The sequence below is a fragment of the Argopecten irradians genome, chromosome 3 (genome assembly GCF_041381155.1).
Source record: "Argopecten irradians isolate NY chromosome 3, Ai_NY, whole genome shotgun sequence".
Taxonomy (NCBI): domain Eukaryota; kingdom Metazoa; phylum Mollusca; class Bivalvia; order Pectinida; family Pectinidae; genus Argopecten; species Argopecten irradians.
Window position 1 is genome coordinate 43757255 of NC_091136.1, and position 18429 is coordinate 43775683.

Consider the following 18429-nt stretch of genomic DNA (forward strand, 5'->3'; position numbering starts at 1 on the left):
CTCGAATACCCCCTATTCGTCGAACTGGTCGTACGGTCCCGACCGTCTCTCTATATAATCTAAGTAACAAAACCCCGGATAGCTCGAACAGCTGTTCGTCGAATACCCCTTATTCCTCGAACAGAAATATGTCCCAGTTGTGTCAAATACATAGTATTTACCCATGTATTCGTCGAACAGGTGTTCGGCCCTTGAGATTTTTTTTACCTGTGTCACACCTGACTGCACCGACCAACATGGATAATTGCTCACGATCTTGTGTTTATACAATTGGCGTGTCAAGCCTTTATGTAATTAAGGGATTAACGGTGTCATTATTACCTACCTACACGATCGCAAGCCGTTGTTTAATGCTAACTTTATTTAAATATTTCAGAAAAGGCATTAAGTTATTAATGTTTCTCTCGTAATAATCTTCGTTATAAATACGGAAGTTGTTGATCCGTGTTAATAGAAAGTACGCATTGTGAAATGACAAAAGAGGCGGAAGATATTGTTGACATCCGCCTAATTATAAAAGTTTATTTTTTTTTTAATTTCTTCGTTGGTTTCATTCGACAGGCTAACACAATGTTATTTGCCGAAAGATGTAAACGATATATCAAACGATATATGCAAAGTACATTTTATCAGTGCGTTCCGTATCTTTTCATGTAAATTGTATTTTGTAACTTTACTCGTAAATACTAAATAGACATCTATAGATATCATTCCTTATGTCCGTAAATATGCTGGTTAACAACTTTATTGTGATTATGTGTTTTGTAAATGTTTTAAATAATTTGTGATAATTAAATAATAGAAAATGTACTCCTTGTTGACCAATATGGATATTGTACATTAACCTAGATGACGAGCGCTTACTCGATGTGAATGACATTTGATTTAGGGCTTTCTCATTAGCTTTTCCAAACGCTAAATTTATGTTATACATTTTTTTCAACTTGATATTGCTATCAATACAACACTTAAATAAAGAAATCCAAAATGCTGAAAGATAGGGTAATTAAATGTCATTGCCGTGCATTGTTTGTCATAGTTTGAAACCGGACATTTTAACTGTCGATCTTGACCAACCTCGGATGAGTCGAATACCCCGTATTCCTCGAACTATTGACCTGGTCCCCTGCAGTTCGAGTGATAGGGGTTTTACTGTAGATATGAAGTAAGGTGAAGTTTAGCTGATTTGGAAAGACACATTAGAAATTATAAGGTTATTTACATCTTTAAAGCTGTCAATGCCAGTAGATGCGTATGAGTAAGATGGGTTTTAGTGAGATATGGTATAGTTTTAAGAAAGATGTGTTTTCTGTGACTTCCAGGAAGACTGTGAGTGAAGCAAGAATGAATTCTCAGATGGAATGTGACAGAACAGGAAATCGGCCAACAATGCGACCTCACGTATGTGGTCGGTGCTGTTGTGGTTCCCAGAAGGTAAACTAGACATTATGATGTGAATTCTTTAGCAGGTTCTATTTTCAAACTACCATATGTAAATGGCTGGCAATCGTCAAGTTTAATCTTACATACTATTGTCAAGTGTTTTGTTGGTATGAAAGAATAGCATTCTGCTTTGGAAATGTCTCTGCATTAATAACTTTGTATGAGTGGAAAAATGAAGTGACTGTGTGTTACAGATGGTACAGTTATAAGTATGTATTAAAGTGATGATGTGGATTGTCTGTTATCTAGGTTGATGCTATAGAATACTACAGTGCCCTAGAGGCAGATCTGAAACTTAGGTGTGAAGAGGAAAAGGTGACGGCCTACCAGGACCCACAAGGCATTGCATTTGTGTCCTTCCAAACTGATAACATGGCAGAGAAGTAAGTATACTGTAGAGCTGAATTATTCATCTACTTTGTCTGTAAACTGTTTGACCGTATTTAGGAATGACAGAGGAATCACAGAGTTGTCTCCCTTGTGGTAAGGTACTGGTTGAGATGTTATATTGTGAACTCACATCATTTTCTCTGAAAACGTATGATATTACATTCGCAAACACATGACATCACAATCAATACCTTCCTGCAAAGGCAGACAACTCTTTAATAAGCAAAGATGGAAAAGAATAATATGTGACCTTACAGGCAATAAAAACGTCATTATTTTTGCCAGTCTTATATCTGTCACTGATGCATGGGGTTAGAATCAGGAGGTAATTCACCCATTTAAGATAACAGTGCTAAATATGTTTTTGGAACATGGCCAATATATTAAATAGGACAATGGCATTAAATTAAGATGATATCTATGACAAGTGAAGAGTCTTTATCTTTCTAAGTTAGGACCTAGAAAGAGAAACAGACCGCCTTTTCCCTATGAATGCTGTCTTAAAATATTTTATTATTTATGAAAGAGCAGATATCCTAATATTTGAGAGTTTGACCGTTATATGTTTGTAGGGTGTTAGCTGACTTTGGTTTGGCATGTAAAGGCTCAAATAGCTGCCCACCGTCCAGTGTGGCCAAGGAACTTAACATTATTGAGTGGGACGTCAAATATGCACCATCTCCAGAAAACATCTATTGGTCAGTATATACAGACGTATGTACCCTTTTTGGTAAATGTTTCAGTAATGATGAACTATGATCATCATTCATTCAGTTGTATTAAAATTATCTGATGCTTTAAAAACAAATTTTAACACAAGAATTTTTTTCTTCAGGGAGAATCTAACTAAATCTGGGATACGTTGGTGGTTATTTGCGATTTTAGTTAATGGCATCTTGGTCATCCTCCTTTTCTTCTTCACTACACCACTCCTCATCATAAACAACCTTGACAAAATAGAATACTTCAAAGGCACCCTGACAGTAAGTTAATCACTTATAGAGACAACTTAAGGCTGACTGTTGATTCTGACTGTGTACTCAATCTTTTTTTATTTTTGATTAAATCTATAAAATTTCAGTAAATTTGGATATTTGATTTTCAAAGCAATTAGATTAAATTAAAAACAAATAAAGCAAGATAATTTTTGTCATTGAAACTTTTCAAAAATGGAGTCTATGATATGAAAATATTTTGTATCTTAAATGGGATAAATGGGAAAACAATGTAAATTTACAACAGCTATGAATTTTAATTATTTGTAAAACACACATTTTTTTACTTTTAGAGCCCAGTCATACAGCAGTTTTTGCCAACTCTGCTGCTGTGGACATTTGCCTGTCTTCTACCAAATGCTGTGTATTACTCGGACCAGTATATAGGTCACTGGACAAGGTCAGTATATAGGTCATTAGACACCATATATAGGTCACTGAACAAGATCAGTAGACAAGGTTAATACAAAGGTCACTAGATAAGGTCAATATGTAGGTCACTGGACAAGATTTGTAAATGGGTCAATAGACAAGGTCATTATAGACAATAGTTAAGATCAGTAAAGGTCAATATCCAATCTCGATATAGGTTAATAAACAAGGAACAGTATAGAACAAAGATATATTGATCATCAGATAAGCTCTGTATGTATATTGTTCACCAGATAAAAAGTCATTGAACAAGGTCTATGAGAAGCTCTTTTAAAATATTGCACAGGTTTCTTTCCTTAATTAAACCTAGTTTAATACAGAATTTACAGTGTATGTATTATGTGTAAGGAAATTTACAAACTTTTGATGCAAAAAATGATTTTATTAAACATTGGAAATGTAATATTTAGATGTTGAAGGTTTTAACTAGTTTGTGTCCTTTTGTTTCTTTTGCAGAACTTCAGAGCACCATTTTGTGATGATAAAATGTTTTATTTTTTTGTTGCTCATGGTCCTAATTTTGCCGTCTTTAGGTCTATTTAGGTAAGTATTTAATGTAAGTAAACTTAGTGAGGGGAATTTCCTCATGATTTTCATAAACAGACTAATTAAAATACTATTGGTTAATACTAGGGAAAGAACTACCATGGTGTATAGTCTTAAATATGGCTATAAACTTCCAAGTTTAATTCGGTAAAGAGGAGGAAAAGCAGGACCTAACAAAACATTTGGCTCATCCGATGTATTCAATTCAATCATGTTGACACATGTGAGTTTTACTGTATGTGAATAGACATTTCATTTTGTTGGCATTTACATAATTTCATTTACCTGTTAATTTTTCTACAACTACGTACTCATGAGTATGATGTCTAAGGAGTATTAACTGAACATTGTTGTATTTGTAGTGTGAATGCTTTATTCCAATGGTTGGTGAAGGACTCACAGAATGACTTGAGATGGAAGTAAGTAAAAAACATGCTGTAAACTCAAACTTTTTATGAGTGTGATTTACTTTTGAGAATATCACCATTATTTACAAATATATTCATGAAAGTTTATCTCCACAAACTTGTTTTAACATTGAATCACCAAGATTTAGTAGCCATTAAAGATGAAATCTCCTGTTTTGTAATTTCTATAAATCAGTTAGAGGCCCACTACCTTTCCGAAACAGCTTTTAATTTTCAAAAAGTAAATGTAAAACAAAATTTTGTAGAGTCGCAAAAATTATTAGCTTAATTAACCACTAATCCTACACTTACCATTACTCTCTGAACAATGTAATTAAATTAAATTGATTGTTCGTCTTATGTTTCCTGCTGTTGTCCTCATTACCGAGTGTTAATTGACTTTCACTGTGCCGGACGGCAAAACAGCGAAATGAATCTTCACTGTTAACATAGATTACACAGGAAATCTTGCATTTGTTTTGTGTTATAACCTCCTCTTAGGCAATCAATACATATTTCTGTTGTTATTTTTGCTTTTAAAAATTACTTTTAAATTCAGTTTCGGAAAGTGGGCCTTGTTGATAATTTGCTATTTTATAGCTTTTGAGTAGCAGCATGGACAGTTATATAACAGACATGTTACAGTTAAACCTTCTATTTGTGATGTTACAGGTGTATATTCCTGCCCGGTAATGGCGCTTTCTATTTGTGATGTTACAGGTGTATATTCCTGCCCGGTAATGGCGCTTTCTATTTGTGACGTTACAGGTGTATATTACTGCCCGGTAATGGCTCTTTCTATTTGTGATGTTACAGGTGTATATTCCTGCCTGGTAATGGCGCTTTCTATTTGTGATGTTACAGGTGTATATTCCTGCCCGGTAATGGCGCTTTCTATTTGTGATGTTACAGGTGTATATTCCTGCCCGGTAATGGCGCTTTCTATTTGTGATGTTACAGGTGTATATTCCTGCCCGGTAATGGCGCTTTCTATTTGTGATGTTACAGGTGTATATTCCTGCCCGGTAATGGCGCTTTCTATTTGTGATGTTACAGGTGTATATTCCTGCCCGGTAATGGCTCTTTCTATTTGTGATGTTTCAGGTGTATATTCCTGCCCGGTAATGGCGCTTTCTATTTGTGATGTTACAGGTGTATATTCCTGCCCGGTAATGGCGCTGCCTATTTGTGATGTTACAGGTGTATATTCCTGCCCGGTAATGGCTCTTTCTATTTGTGATGTTTCAGGTGTATATTCCTGCCCGGTAATGGCGCTTTCTATTTGTGATGTTACAGGTGTATATTCCTGCCCGGTAATGGCTCTTTCTATTTGTGATGTTTCAGGTGTATATTCCTGCCCGGTAATGGCGCTTTCTATTTGTGATGTTACAGGTGTATATTCCTGCCCGGTAATGGCGCTGCCTATTTGTGATGTTACAGGTGTATATTCCTGCCCGGTAATGGCGCTTTATATTTGTGATGTTACAGGTGTATATTCCTGCCCGCTAATGGCGCTTTCTATTTGTGATGTTACAGGTGTATTTTCCTGCCCGGTAATGGCGCTTTCTATTTGTGATGTTACAGGTGTATATTCCTGCCCGGTAATGGCGCTTTCTATTTGTGATGTTACAGGTGTATATTCCTGCCCGGTAATGGCGCTTTCTATTTGTGATGTTACAGGTGTATATATTCCTGCCCGGTAATGGCGCTTTATATTTGTGATGTTACAGGTGTATATTCCTGCCCGGTAATGGCGCTTTCTATTTGTGATGTTACAGGTGTATATTCCTGCCCGGTAATGGCGCTTTCTATTTGTGATGTTACAGGTGTATATTCCTGCCCTGTAATGGCGCTTTCTATTTGTGATGTTACAGGTGTATATTCCTGCCCGGTAATGGCGCTTTCTATTTGTGATGTTACAGGTGTATATTCCTGCCCGGTAATGGCTCTTTCTATTTGTGATGTTACAGGTGTATATTCCTGCCCGGTAATGGCGCTTTCTATTTGTGATGTTACAGGTGTATATTCCTGCCCGGTAATGGCGCTTTCTATTTGTGATGTTACAGGTGTATATTCCTGCCCGGTAATGGCTCTTTCTATTTGTGATTTTACAGGTGTATATTCCTGCCCGGTAATGGCGCTTTCTATTTGTGATGTTACAGGTGTATATTCCTGCCCGGTAATGGCTCTTTCTATTTGTGATGTTACAGGTGTATATTCCTGCCCGGTAATGGCGCTTTCTATTTGTGATGTTACAGGTGTATATTCCTGCCCGGTAATGGCTCTTTCTATTTGTGATTTTACAGGTGTATATTCCTGCCCGGTAATGGCGCTTTCTATTTGTGATGTTACAGGTGTATATTCCTGCCCGGTAATGGCTCTTTCTATTTGTGATGTTACAGGTGTATATTCCTGCCCGGTAATGGCGCTTTCTATTTGTGATGTTACAGGTGTATATTCCTGCCCGGTAATGGCGCTTTCTATTTGTGATGTTACAGGTGTATATTCCTGCCCTGTAATGGCGCTTTCTATTTGTGATTTTACAGGTGTATATTCCTGCCCGGTAATGGCGCTTTCTATTTGTGATGTTACAGGTGTATATTCCTGCCCGGTAATGGCTCTTTCTATTTGTGATGTTACAGGTGTATATTCCTGCCCGGTAATGGCGCTTTCTATTTGTGATGTTACAGGTGTATATTCCTGCCCGGTAATGGCGCTTTCTATTTGTGATGTTACAGGTGTATATTCCTGCCCGGTAATGGCTCTTTCTATTTGTGATTTTACAGGTGTATATTCCTGCCCGGTAATGGCGCTTTCTATTTGTGATGTTACAGGTGTATATTCCTGCCCGGTAATGGCTCTTTCTATTTGTGATGTTACAGGTGTATATTCCTGCCCGGTAATGGCGCTTTCTATTTGTGATGTTACAGGTGTATATTCCTGCCCGGTAATGGCTCTTTCTATTTGTGATGTTACAGGTGTATATTCCTGCCCGGTAATGGCGCTTTCTATTTGTGATGTTACAGGTGTATATTCCTGCCCGGTAATGGCTCTTTCTATTTGTGATGTTACAGGTGTATATTCCTGCCCGGTAATGGCGCTTTCTATTTGTGATGTTACAGGTGTATATTCCTGCCCGGTAATGGCGCTTTCTATTTGTGATGTTACAGGTGTATATTCCTGCCCAGTAATGGTGCTTTCTATTTGTGATGTTACAGGTGTATATTCCTGCCCGGTAATGGCGCTTTCTATTTGTGATGTTACAGGTGTATATTCCTGCCCGGTAATGGCGCTTTCTATTTGTGATGTTACAGGTGTATATTCCTGCCCGGTAATGGCTCTTTCTATTTGTGATGTTACAGGTGTATATTCCTGCCCGGTAATGGCGCTTTCTATTTGTGATGTTACAGGTGTATATTCCTGCCCGGTAATGGCGCTTTCTATTTGTGATGTTACAGGTGTATATTCCTGCCCGGTAATGGCTCTTTCTATTTGTGATGTTACAGGTGTATATTCCTGCCCGGTAATGGCGCTTTCTATTTGCGATGTTACAGGTGTATATTCCTGCCCGGTAATGGCTCTTTCTATTTGTGATGTTACAGGTGTACATTCCTGCCCGGTAATGGCTCTTTCTATTTGTGATGTTTACAGGTGTATATTCCTGCCTGGTAATGGCTCTTCTATTTGTGATGTTACAGGTGTATATTCCTGCCCGGTAATGGCTAATTCTATTTGTGATGTTACAGGTGTATATTCCTGCCCGGTAATGGCTCTTTCTATTTGTGATGTTACAGGTGTATATTCCTGCCCGGTAATGGCTCTTTCTATTTGTGATGTTACAGGTGTATATTCCTGCCCGGTAATGGCTCTTTCTATTTGTGATGTTACAGGTGTATATTCCTGCCCGGTAATGGCGCTTTCTTTGTGAATTATGTGATAACCTCAGCCTTCATTGGTACAGCTCTAGAGCTGATGAGGTTCTCTGAGCTCATGGTCTACAGTGTCAGACTTTTCTTTGCTCGGTCATCTGCAGAGGAAAGTGCAGTAAGAAAGGTAAGAAGAAATGACAAGACAAAGTAGTTATACTTATGATTGATCCACATATTTAACCTAATAAGCACTCCTTATTGTGTTCCCCTCAATACCCCTCCCACCCTATATTTATCCTCATTTTCTAGCATCATTATTTTCTTAGGGAAATTGAATTTTCTCTGAAAAGTATGACATTACTCTCACAAACTAAAGATATCTCAATCGACACCAACCCACATGGGCAGATAACTCTGCAGTATGCAAATACAGATTAGTCTCGATTGAAATTGATTCATATGACTAAACTGTTGCTCCATATTACTTGCAGACGACAGTGTGGGAGTTCCAGTTTGGTATACAGTATGCCTGGATGCTGTGTGTGTTTGCTGTGGTAGTCGCCTATAGTATATCATGTCCTCTTATCGTACCATTTGGTAAGTACTTACAATGCAAACTGGTCTACTCATTCTGTTTTGATCCTAGTTTATTTACAGTTGGCTGGAAATTTGTATTAGAGTATAAATAATAAAAGACAATTTAGTTTTCAACATAGAATTGCAATGTACAAATATTTTCCAAAAAATAACCCCAAAAAAATACCCAATTATTTTTGTTTTAATTCTAATGAATGACCTTATTTGTATTTGTAGGTCTGATACATATGATATTTAAGCATATGGTGGACAGATACAACATATACTTTGCATATCGTCCTTCTCGGATCAGTAAGGGCATTCACAACACAGCCATCACCTTTGTCGTGGCGTCTGTCATCCTCCTGCAGTGTAATATTGTATTCTTTACAGCCGTCCGTTCAGGTAAGTATTCCTACATCCTATACCTATATTCTTACACAGATATACAGGTATAATTCAATAAGACTATTGTTGTGTTCATTCTAACTAGCAGGTACACCATTGCAGCTATAAATCTGTATATTATGTATGGGTATCTATATAAATAACTCAAAAGACTATCATTGTGTTCATTCTAACAGAGGCTGTGAGTGCTGTATTCTTTTTCTCCTTCGTCGCCCTGTTTGCATCGTTACTAGCATTCACTGGTCGAGTCTGCTTTGGATGGTTCAAGCATTTTAACCCACTCAAATACAAAGTAAGTGAAATACAAAAAAAATATTTTTTTTTTATTCACAATTTGGTTCTGATTTTGACTTCACTCTATACTTAACTTTTTATGATTGCTTATCCTCAATCTTGATACACTCTCTCTGTTCACCTAACCTGTTGAGGACAGGATCTGTCTTAGTATAATGCATAATTCAATGTTCTGTGAGCAAGTTTGGATTGTTGTATCATTTGTGTACAAAGTGTTATGCCACACAAATCTGTCCTAGTATTTTTTCTTATACAAACTTATGGTATAACAATCAAAGCTTGCTTGCATTGCATTACGAAAAGATGGATTTGTTTCATAACCTTCATATACATGTTACATACATTATAATTAAAGATTGTTAAAAAAACTGCTACAGTATAATGTTGATTGTGTTAGATTCCATGTTATGAAAGTCAATTACTTATGAAGATTTTTATGTGACAATTTGACATTTACGAAGGAAAATATTTCATTAACATGATATATAGAGAAGAATGAATAAATTCTTCAAAAAATTATTTTGCAAAATCTGATGTGGGAGAGTAAAATTTATGTAATGGCTTTTGAGATTATTACACTACATTTTAGATGCATTGAGTTAAATCTTAATTTCAGTCTTATTTATTAGTGGGGTGTATTAGTTAGCCATTGGGTTACAGTTCTAGTTCTAATTACCAGGTCCACATATGATAGCATTTTAGATATGAAAAAAGTTCCAAAGCATGAAATTTGTTTCTTCATTTTCTAGAAAAAGTATTGTTTTTTGAGAATTTGAAGTTCAGGATTTTGTAACATTAAAGAGCCTGCGTCTATACCATTACCCAACTTGGTAGCAATAAACATAAGTGTCAGTTGTAAACCATAACCATATTTTATAGAGTTATGGCCCTTTGTGTATTTAGCTTTTCAGTGTCAACTCATTATTTGTAAGAAGCTTATTAACAATGAAATATAATATTTGAATATAATTGATTCCTTCTTCACTTAAGACATGTTATGTTAATAACATAATGTTAATGTTATATAATAAGATGAATGTTGATTCAAGGTGTTATGGTATTTCAATAATATTGTGCATTGTCAATTTCATTGTCTGTAGCGTAGTTTCCCATTAGACAATATTGTAAATAGTTTTGTAAGTTGTATAGCCTTAACATTGTATATCTGTAGTCTTCTTTATAGCTAGGAAACCTTTCTGCTGTAAAGTTGTATTCAGTTTTTTTGTCATACAATAAAGACTGTTAAGAGTTATGTGTCCTTAGTTGTTAACATATTTTTATTGCATGAGAAAATTATTACCAAAACAAACTAATGTTGTAAAGACTATCTGGAAAGTTCAAAAAGAGTGAATACATTTTATATACACTGCCCTATATGTTGTGTGTACCATATGTATTGTGTATAACAACATTAGTGTGTATAGCTGGCTCTCTCGTTATAATAACTTATTAAATCTGAGATAACCTACCTGGTATTTTCTATCAAGCCTTCCATCAACTCCCACCTATATAACAATCCTAATGACATTAGGTGGAAATCAACTCAAGTGTCTCATAATTTAACATTGATTGTACAACCTCATTAACAAGATATGGTAATGCATGATAAGTGTATGACCAACAGCTGTTGTGGAGTATTGCATGTATTAGCGACCACCTCTGTATGAATACCACTTGCTTAATAAGAACTCTTTCTTAGGGTCCCAAATGGTCTATTTCACTGCTTGGCTTTGGTGGTCTTCATAGACAGGTTTGATTGTATGTAGAATTGATGTGTTAATTATGGTCTTGGATTGTTTTTTATTGTCTTGCTTTATTGATTTTGTACTTGCCTGTGTTGCCTGATCTTTAGCCCACAATGTCAGTGCTATCTGTTGCCTGCACTTAGGTAGCTGTCACATTTTACACTTTAGAATGTTATACTGACACCATGTCTCTTTTTCTCTTCTATCTATCTGTTATATCCAGAAGGCTAACACAGGCCCAGAATCTGAGGTGGGTATGATCAGCTAGTCAATAGTGCTTACTACACTCAACTGATGAAATATCTGGGGGGAAATTGATTGCAATATTAAGACTGTCATATTATCCCCCATGAAACACGTTTGCGGTTGATATTAAATTGGGCTCTGTCCATCCGTCCGTTCTTCTGTGCATCCGATATCCTTTCCCAGGATATAACTCTAAAACCATTTAACACAGCTCCTTGACACTTTCTGTATACATCAGACAAGTGCCCTAATTGTGTCTTTTGCTATTGTTAGCCTTCCATTTTGGGAATTTTTTTCCATTACCACGGAAACTTTGTCAAAAATACCAAATTACTGTTTCCTTTTGTTTCCGGACTGTAACTCCAAAACCATTCAACGCAGCTCCAGGAAATTTTCTGAATATATCAGACAAGTGCCCAAGTTGTGCTTTCCATGTTAGGTGTGTTTTCTTCTACCAAGGAAACACAAAAGTACCAAATTGCAGTTTCTTTTTGTTACCTTCTGTGATTTTTTTATTTCTTTTTTTTTTTAAAGTTTTTACAATACTCGAATATATTTAAAGTATACTTGAATAATTGTTACTCTGACCTTGATGTATTTGGGTTTTTATACCAACTGCGGGGCACGGGGGATAATGCCAAGCTTTATGTGCATATAGCCTTGAAACTTGTGTCTTCCTTACTATCTCTCTGTCTCACTGCCCTCTTATTGTCTACTCACCTTTTTACTTCATCCTCTTCCTATCTTGATTTCCACTATCATGATTTCCTAACCTAGTTTTCCGCTCTGCATACTCATCGTTCCCAATATGCGTGACCTATCTTTCCAACTTCTGCTTCTATATCTACCCTTCTGATTCCTGCTTTGACCATTTGATATCCTAACTGCTTTTATCATTGTTCTTTCATATTCCTTTTTCTGCCATTTGTATTCCTGACTTAACGCTTTTGCCAGTTGCCCTTCAGATGCCTGCAACTGTAACTGCTGTCCCAATCTCTGCCCATTGCCTACCTGACTCTTTCTTCTGTCATTAGACTTCCATACTTTCATTTAATTTCCATAAACAATTTTCTGATCAAATATCATTGATACATTGTGATTTCTGTTTTAAATAGATATTTAACCTATTATGACCAGTTGAATGTTGTTCTATTCTAAAGTAGAAATGAAAAGTTTTCAATCTTTGCACTATAACACATCAGAGATTGCATTTCACATTTCATATTTAATTTCTTTTTATTCATACTTTTTTTTAACAATAATATGAAATTAACTAATTTTCATTTTTGTGTTAAATTGAATTTTTGCTTTGTCTTTATGTGATTGGAAATATTGGAGTAATTAATGTAAGATATTACCCGATAATAAAGTGTTGCATGTTCAAAAAAAAAAAAACTTGACTTTGTAGAGGTATTATTTGGATTGAAATATCAACAAGAATGACATGTAAACAATCTTTTACACTGATGATAACAAAATGGCTCGCTCAAATATCATGTAGTGTACTTGTTTGCAGATTTAGTTTGAGATTCGTTGCACAGTGAAGTAAAACTCAAAGTTTTGATTTTCAGGCATTCAATGATGATGGTATGACCACACCCACAGGGGGACCAGCCGGCCCAACGGTAAGTTTACATTGAATCACTTTACCACCATGCTAAATATAGTCTTAGTTCAATCATATAGCCTAAGGTAGGAATACGTTTAATTTCACTTAAAATCCTTACTATTACAACAATCCTGGAATTTAGCTGTATATCTATTACAGTCTGAAAATCACTAGTGAAGTAATGTTCCTGTGTTTTAGAGCTTTTCTATCCTACGTTATGTACTGTAATTCCTACTGATTTTATAAAAAAATTGTATTTTACAGCCATTCGTAGCCAGTGTTCTATTGAACCCTGACAGGGATGGGGACGCAGCAGCCAATGCTGACTATGCCACTCCAGCACCTGTAAACTCCTATGGATCTATCAGTTCCCATACACCTACAGCAGATACTGGATTTGCCTATCAGCCATAAGGAAAAGCTTGCTTTCAAAGATTGAACTTTAGAACAATCTTATAAGTGAAAGACCATGGCTTCAAGTATTAACACTGCACAAATCAGAGACGACCATAGGTTTAATGAAAGACCTTTTACACCAACCAGAGACGACCATGGCTTCAATGACAAACCTTTACACCAATCGGAGAAGACCATGGCTTCAATGACAAACCTTTACACCAATCAGAGAAGACCATGGTTTCAATGACAAATCTTTACACCAATCAGAGAAGACCATGGTTTCAATGACAAACCTTTACACCAATCAGAGAAGACCATGGCTTTAATGACAATCCTATACATTAATTAGAGAAGACCATGGCCTCAAAGATAAACTTTTACACCTAGTGGTAAAAATCACAGTATTAAATGAAGTATGCTTTTGTTGCAATATGTTAATTAGGTGAAAATGCATTATGTAAAAGAGGAACCCAGTGTGAAATGGGCAGTGTACTAACTTATAGTAATCTTTTTTTTTAATTTGAAGCAATTTAAGTAGAAGCAAATAGTCCACAAAACTTTGTATGCATTTACTTTGTTAACAGATAATATCTGTACTTTTTTTTCTTTTCATCAAAATTGATTTTTACACAAAATAAGATCAGGCTTTTAATTTCATTTTGCATATTGTGTTTGGTATGAAGCAAAATGATAATGTTATTATTCATCATGTCACTAATTAATTTCATTGTAAACGCTTAATATCATATATTGTGCATTTAGCTTGTATGTCAGAACTTTTTGTAATGTACTAGCTCACCACAAATTTCTGATAGATACTATGTTCTAGCTATTTTGATTTCATAACACTGTGTCTGAATGGTCTAAGCACCTTTGCCCTATATATGTATATCTTTATACTTTTCAGACATTAATAAGGTTGAGTATGGCATTGCATGATATACTTCAAGTTTACAAAGATGTATCATTTGTTTACTGCATCATTAAAAAGTTTCTACCAGAGATTGTTATGGTTTTATCATCATTGTAAATAAAATTTGAAATATATTCATAGAGTATTACTACAATACAGATTTATTTGTGTAGCAGTTCTGAACCACTCTGATTGTTGTAGACTGGGTAGCTCATTTGATAGAACAACCAGTAATTTTTGGGAGATCCCAGATTTTAAATCTGGTCTAGCCGTGCATTTTTCTGCTTCTGTTGTATTTATAACTTCCTTTCATTTTTATAGGGATTTGTGCATTTTATTTCATTCATCCTGTTCATCATATATTAGACTGCTTAAATCATTTTCATTTCCATTTCAAATGTGGAAATGTTGATTACAAGTAACTTGTTTTATAATTAAGTCACGAATGATTTACCTGTTACATTATATGTATCATATTTGTTAATATACTCCTAGATTATATGTAGATCCCACCTTAGGTGTTGTAGTGAATGTCAAAATCAGTTTCACATGCTTCATACACAGGTATATACTTGAACTTAATGTGATAGTTTGTTTTAAAAAATATTTTCGTTATCAGTCATAATACAAATACAGGTCATATTAAACTAAATATGGTTGTCTAGTGCACTCAATGCGCCAGAAATATGAATTCTAGACTAGTTCACTAGCTTGTGTATTGGAGTTCACATTGTAGTGTACTACAATATAAAGTCTACTGCACTTGGTCTAGTACCTTGTTCATTATATGTGTAATACAGTGAAACTTGCGTAATACGACACCATGGGGGATTGCTCATTTAGGTCAGGTTAGACAGGTTGCCAGACAAGACAGGTGTTTTTATTGACTACTATTGGTATAGGGGAATACACTATGATTATCGGATTTTACAGGATGTCTGAATAGGCAGATGTCACATTAAACAAGTTTCACTGTACATACTACCAGGTATTCTGGGTATTGCATTTGATACAAAGTCTATAATAATTATGTTATTCATTCTCATCTGTATGCTATTATCTTTGTCAAGCTTCGATCAGATAAGCATGGCAGAAGGTACTTTAGTCACATTCCTAACTTCTTAGCGTAGCTTGTTAAATTATTTCATAATACAAAACACTAGTCACTGTGGGTTTTTTAGAGGGTTTTGTGTCGACCTTGTCTTGCACAACAATTTATAAGAATTAATATAATTCCTCTTAAAAGATTTTACACTCTGTAAAGATTTAACACTGAACCACTATATGCTAAAGTCTATAGTAGGATATAATATAAATAAATGTTCTTATAGTTTCTACATAATGATGACTAACTTTTTTTCAGTTCCATTATGATAATTCTGTGTGTGTGATGTTGTGTGTGTGATGTTGTATGTTATAATCTTTCTTCAGTTATCTTAGTTAACGGCTTTAATATGCAATATATTATTGTGCAATTAGTAGAATGAGAGTATTGAGTATTAGGGAAGTTTTATGACAATGAATTATGATAATGGATAGAGAGAAGCGAGAAAAAATTCCCATTATCTACTTTATATGTATCATGAATTTTGGTGAATTAGCCTATGACCTCTTAGTCTTCTTCCTGTTGTTTTCAGTATCATTTTATAAATTAAAAATATCAAGATGGTGAATTCTAATAAACCACATGTACCCCATAGTAAAAATATTTGTAATCACTAATTAATCTGAAAAGACTTAAATATTCGAAATTGTAAAAACTAGTTTTGGATTTGTTGAAGTGTGTATCAATTGTCTTAATATGCACATACTCCTGGTACTTAAGGATGTACACCTCTGAGAAGTCAAAAATTTCTTGTATCAAACTTTTTCTCTCATATAGAATTTTGGAAAAAGGAGTTCATACCATAAAAGAAAATGGAAGAAAAAACATATGTCCGTGTGCTTGTTTTTGAGCTTTTGTCACTCAAAGACACCTAGTTGACAAAATATTGGATTTTATGGGAATTTTGCCGTTTTGACCATATAAGATAGAGATTAAAGCCATAATTTCCTAATGAGGTGTTTGATATGTATGAATGTTTGTAGAATTCATTTTCTAGTAGTCTTCTTTAAAAATATACCAGTTTTGATCAATTAGACTAATATTTTTCTCAGAATAACAATATATGCTACCCCTACCCCTTAATTTTGTGCTACAAAATGCACCATTTTCAGCCATTTTTGCCAAATTTAACCCTTTATAGAAAAAGTTTTGGTATTAAACTTTTGCTATTATTTTGCATATCAATAGGGAAACAGTTGTTCTTTCTAAATCAGGAAGAAAAATTGGGGGTCCGTGTGCTTACTTTTTTGCCCCATTTGAATTTCTGTTATTTTTCAGTATTTTAGAGTAAAAAATAAAAGTTCCCAAATTACCATTAAATATAAAAATAAAGTCACAAAAGTGTATCGTTTAACATATTAATGCTCAATATTTTAATTACTACGAACCTAGTAACGATTTACAGCAAAAATTAGCTAAATACAGCTAAAAATGCTGGCGCAGTGATGATTTAAGTAAAAACAATTTCAGTAAAAAATGGTAAAACTGTTGCTCTATTTGAAGCGAAAAAAGACACAATTTCAAAATGGCCGCCAAATGGGCCATTTCTTAAAATCCCCGTATAAAAAAATCTACTAAAAATAGAAATGTAATTTTTTGACAAAATTTGCATCTGGCAACTTGCTACAGATACTGATAAATTATATTTGAAAATCTCATAACTTCTTTGATCTATGTTGAAACGAGACTTCAACGGGACTGAAACCTCAGAAGAATACATCCTTAACAGACTTGTTTGTAAAATCACAGGGACTTGGCACCAAATTCCAACCAACAGTCAATATATATTGTATTGCAATATAGTACAATAATACATACATATTTAGTTTGGAAATCCATGTCCCTGTGTGTAATGTTATTGTGATTTTTCTTTGTCTCTTGATTCAATGATATACATAGCAATTCTGCCATTAAGAAAAATCAAGAAATACTACCTTAATATATGAATAGAAATGATTTTTTTTTATTTTTAAAACATGACAATATCTCATTGGCCAAAAATGTCAAAAATTTGAAGCATGTAGTCAGAAACATATGAGACTAAAATGATTGGTGTGCATGCATCCGATATGGAAATAAAAATGGTACATGTATTGATTTTTTGTGCATTTTTTTTTATTACAAATGTTGAGAAATTTCAATATCTGCTGTAGAATGCACAAATTAACCCCAAAGCATGTACTGATATTTGTCATAATATTTATCTTTTTTTTTACTGTTTTTCAACATGTTTTACATGTAACAGTTAAGTTTCTTTTATAGTTTATTATGTTTTGTTTATGATGTTGTATAAAATCTATATCATTGTTTCATTATAATTACAATACATATATAAATACCATTGAGAATGTAGTACAATGTTATGTTGATTAGAAAAAAAAAAACTTTTAAAGACTAACATTTGTCCAACCAAGAAAAGTTTGTGTTTTACATGCAAAGAATATTCAGAAATAAATAAAAGTGAGCTTTGCTTACTATTAACGTTTTAGATAGTGATTAATGACATATTAAAGCAACTCCATTTTAGAGTAAAAGATACCTTACTATAGAAAATTCAAGTATTTAATCATGAAGAATTTTTAGTTACATACTTCAAATTTCTATTATAAAAGTAATTATGTTGATATATTATTCAAACATTCATAAAATGTAAACTTAATTTGATCAGTTTGGTAGCAGATTGATGTCTCATAGATAGTTAGTCTGTCATGGTAAAGTACTTCTTGCCTTGTAGATATTGACATCTAAAGTTCATTGTTACTGTCTAAATTCAGTACAGTGTATAATCATTAGGCCAAAAAAAATGTCTGTTTAGGGTAGGTCGGGAAGAATTTTTTTTTTTAATTTTGTGGTTTAGTGTCTTTCACTCTAATATAATGGTCGGAACCGGAGTCTGAGATCGAAATCATGACTTTTAATTTTTTTTCATAGAAAAGTGGGGAAAAAAATTAGGGTTGGCGGTAAAAAATTAGGGTTGGTCGGGTAACCCTAAACAGACATTTTTTTTTTTTTGCCTTACAATCTTCTATCTGTTTTACAGTGAGGGGGCATA

The 18429-nt window shown here is 34.4% G+C and overlaps 1 protein-coding gene across 5 annotated transcripts in view; it reads left to right on the top strand.

The window, feature by feature from the left end:
* Window positions 1–18376, top strand: part of LOC138318708 (calcium permeable stress-gated cation channel 1-like) — a 50331-nt gene extending 31955 nt beyond the window's left edge. For 4 of the 5 annotated variants that reach the window (XM_069261332.1, XM_069261337.1, XM_069261333.1 and 1 more), the window contains 14 exons: window positions 1323–1434; window positions 1693–1826; window positions 2406–2531; window positions 2669–2816; window positions 3122–3228; window positions 3717–3803; window positions 4169–4225; window positions 8104–8266; window positions 8574–8679; window positions 8896–9063; window positions 9243–9358; window positions 11329–11355; window positions 12923–12976; window positions 13225–18376. In XM_069261332.1, the coding sequence (XP_069117433.1) occupies window positions 1323–1434; window positions 1693–1826; window positions 2406–2531; window positions 2669–2816; window positions 3122–3228; window positions 3717–3803; window positions 4169–4225; window positions 8104–8266; window positions 8574–8679; window positions 8896–9063; window positions 9243–9358; window positions 11329–11355; window positions 12923–12976; window positions 13225–13374 (1555 nt within the window). In that variant the 3' untranslated portion in view covers window positions 13375–18376. The remainder of the gene's footprint in view (window positions 1–1322; window positions 1435–1692; window positions 1827–2405; window positions 2532–2668; window positions 2817–3121; window positions 3229–3716; window positions 3804–4168; window positions 4226–8103; window positions 8267–8573; window positions 8680–8895; window positions 9064–9242; window positions 9359–11328; window positions 11356–12922; window positions 12977–13224) is intronic. The other variant, XM_069261336.1, reaches the window with a different exon arrangement.
* The last annotated feature ends 53 nt before the right edge of the window (window positions 18377–18429 follow it).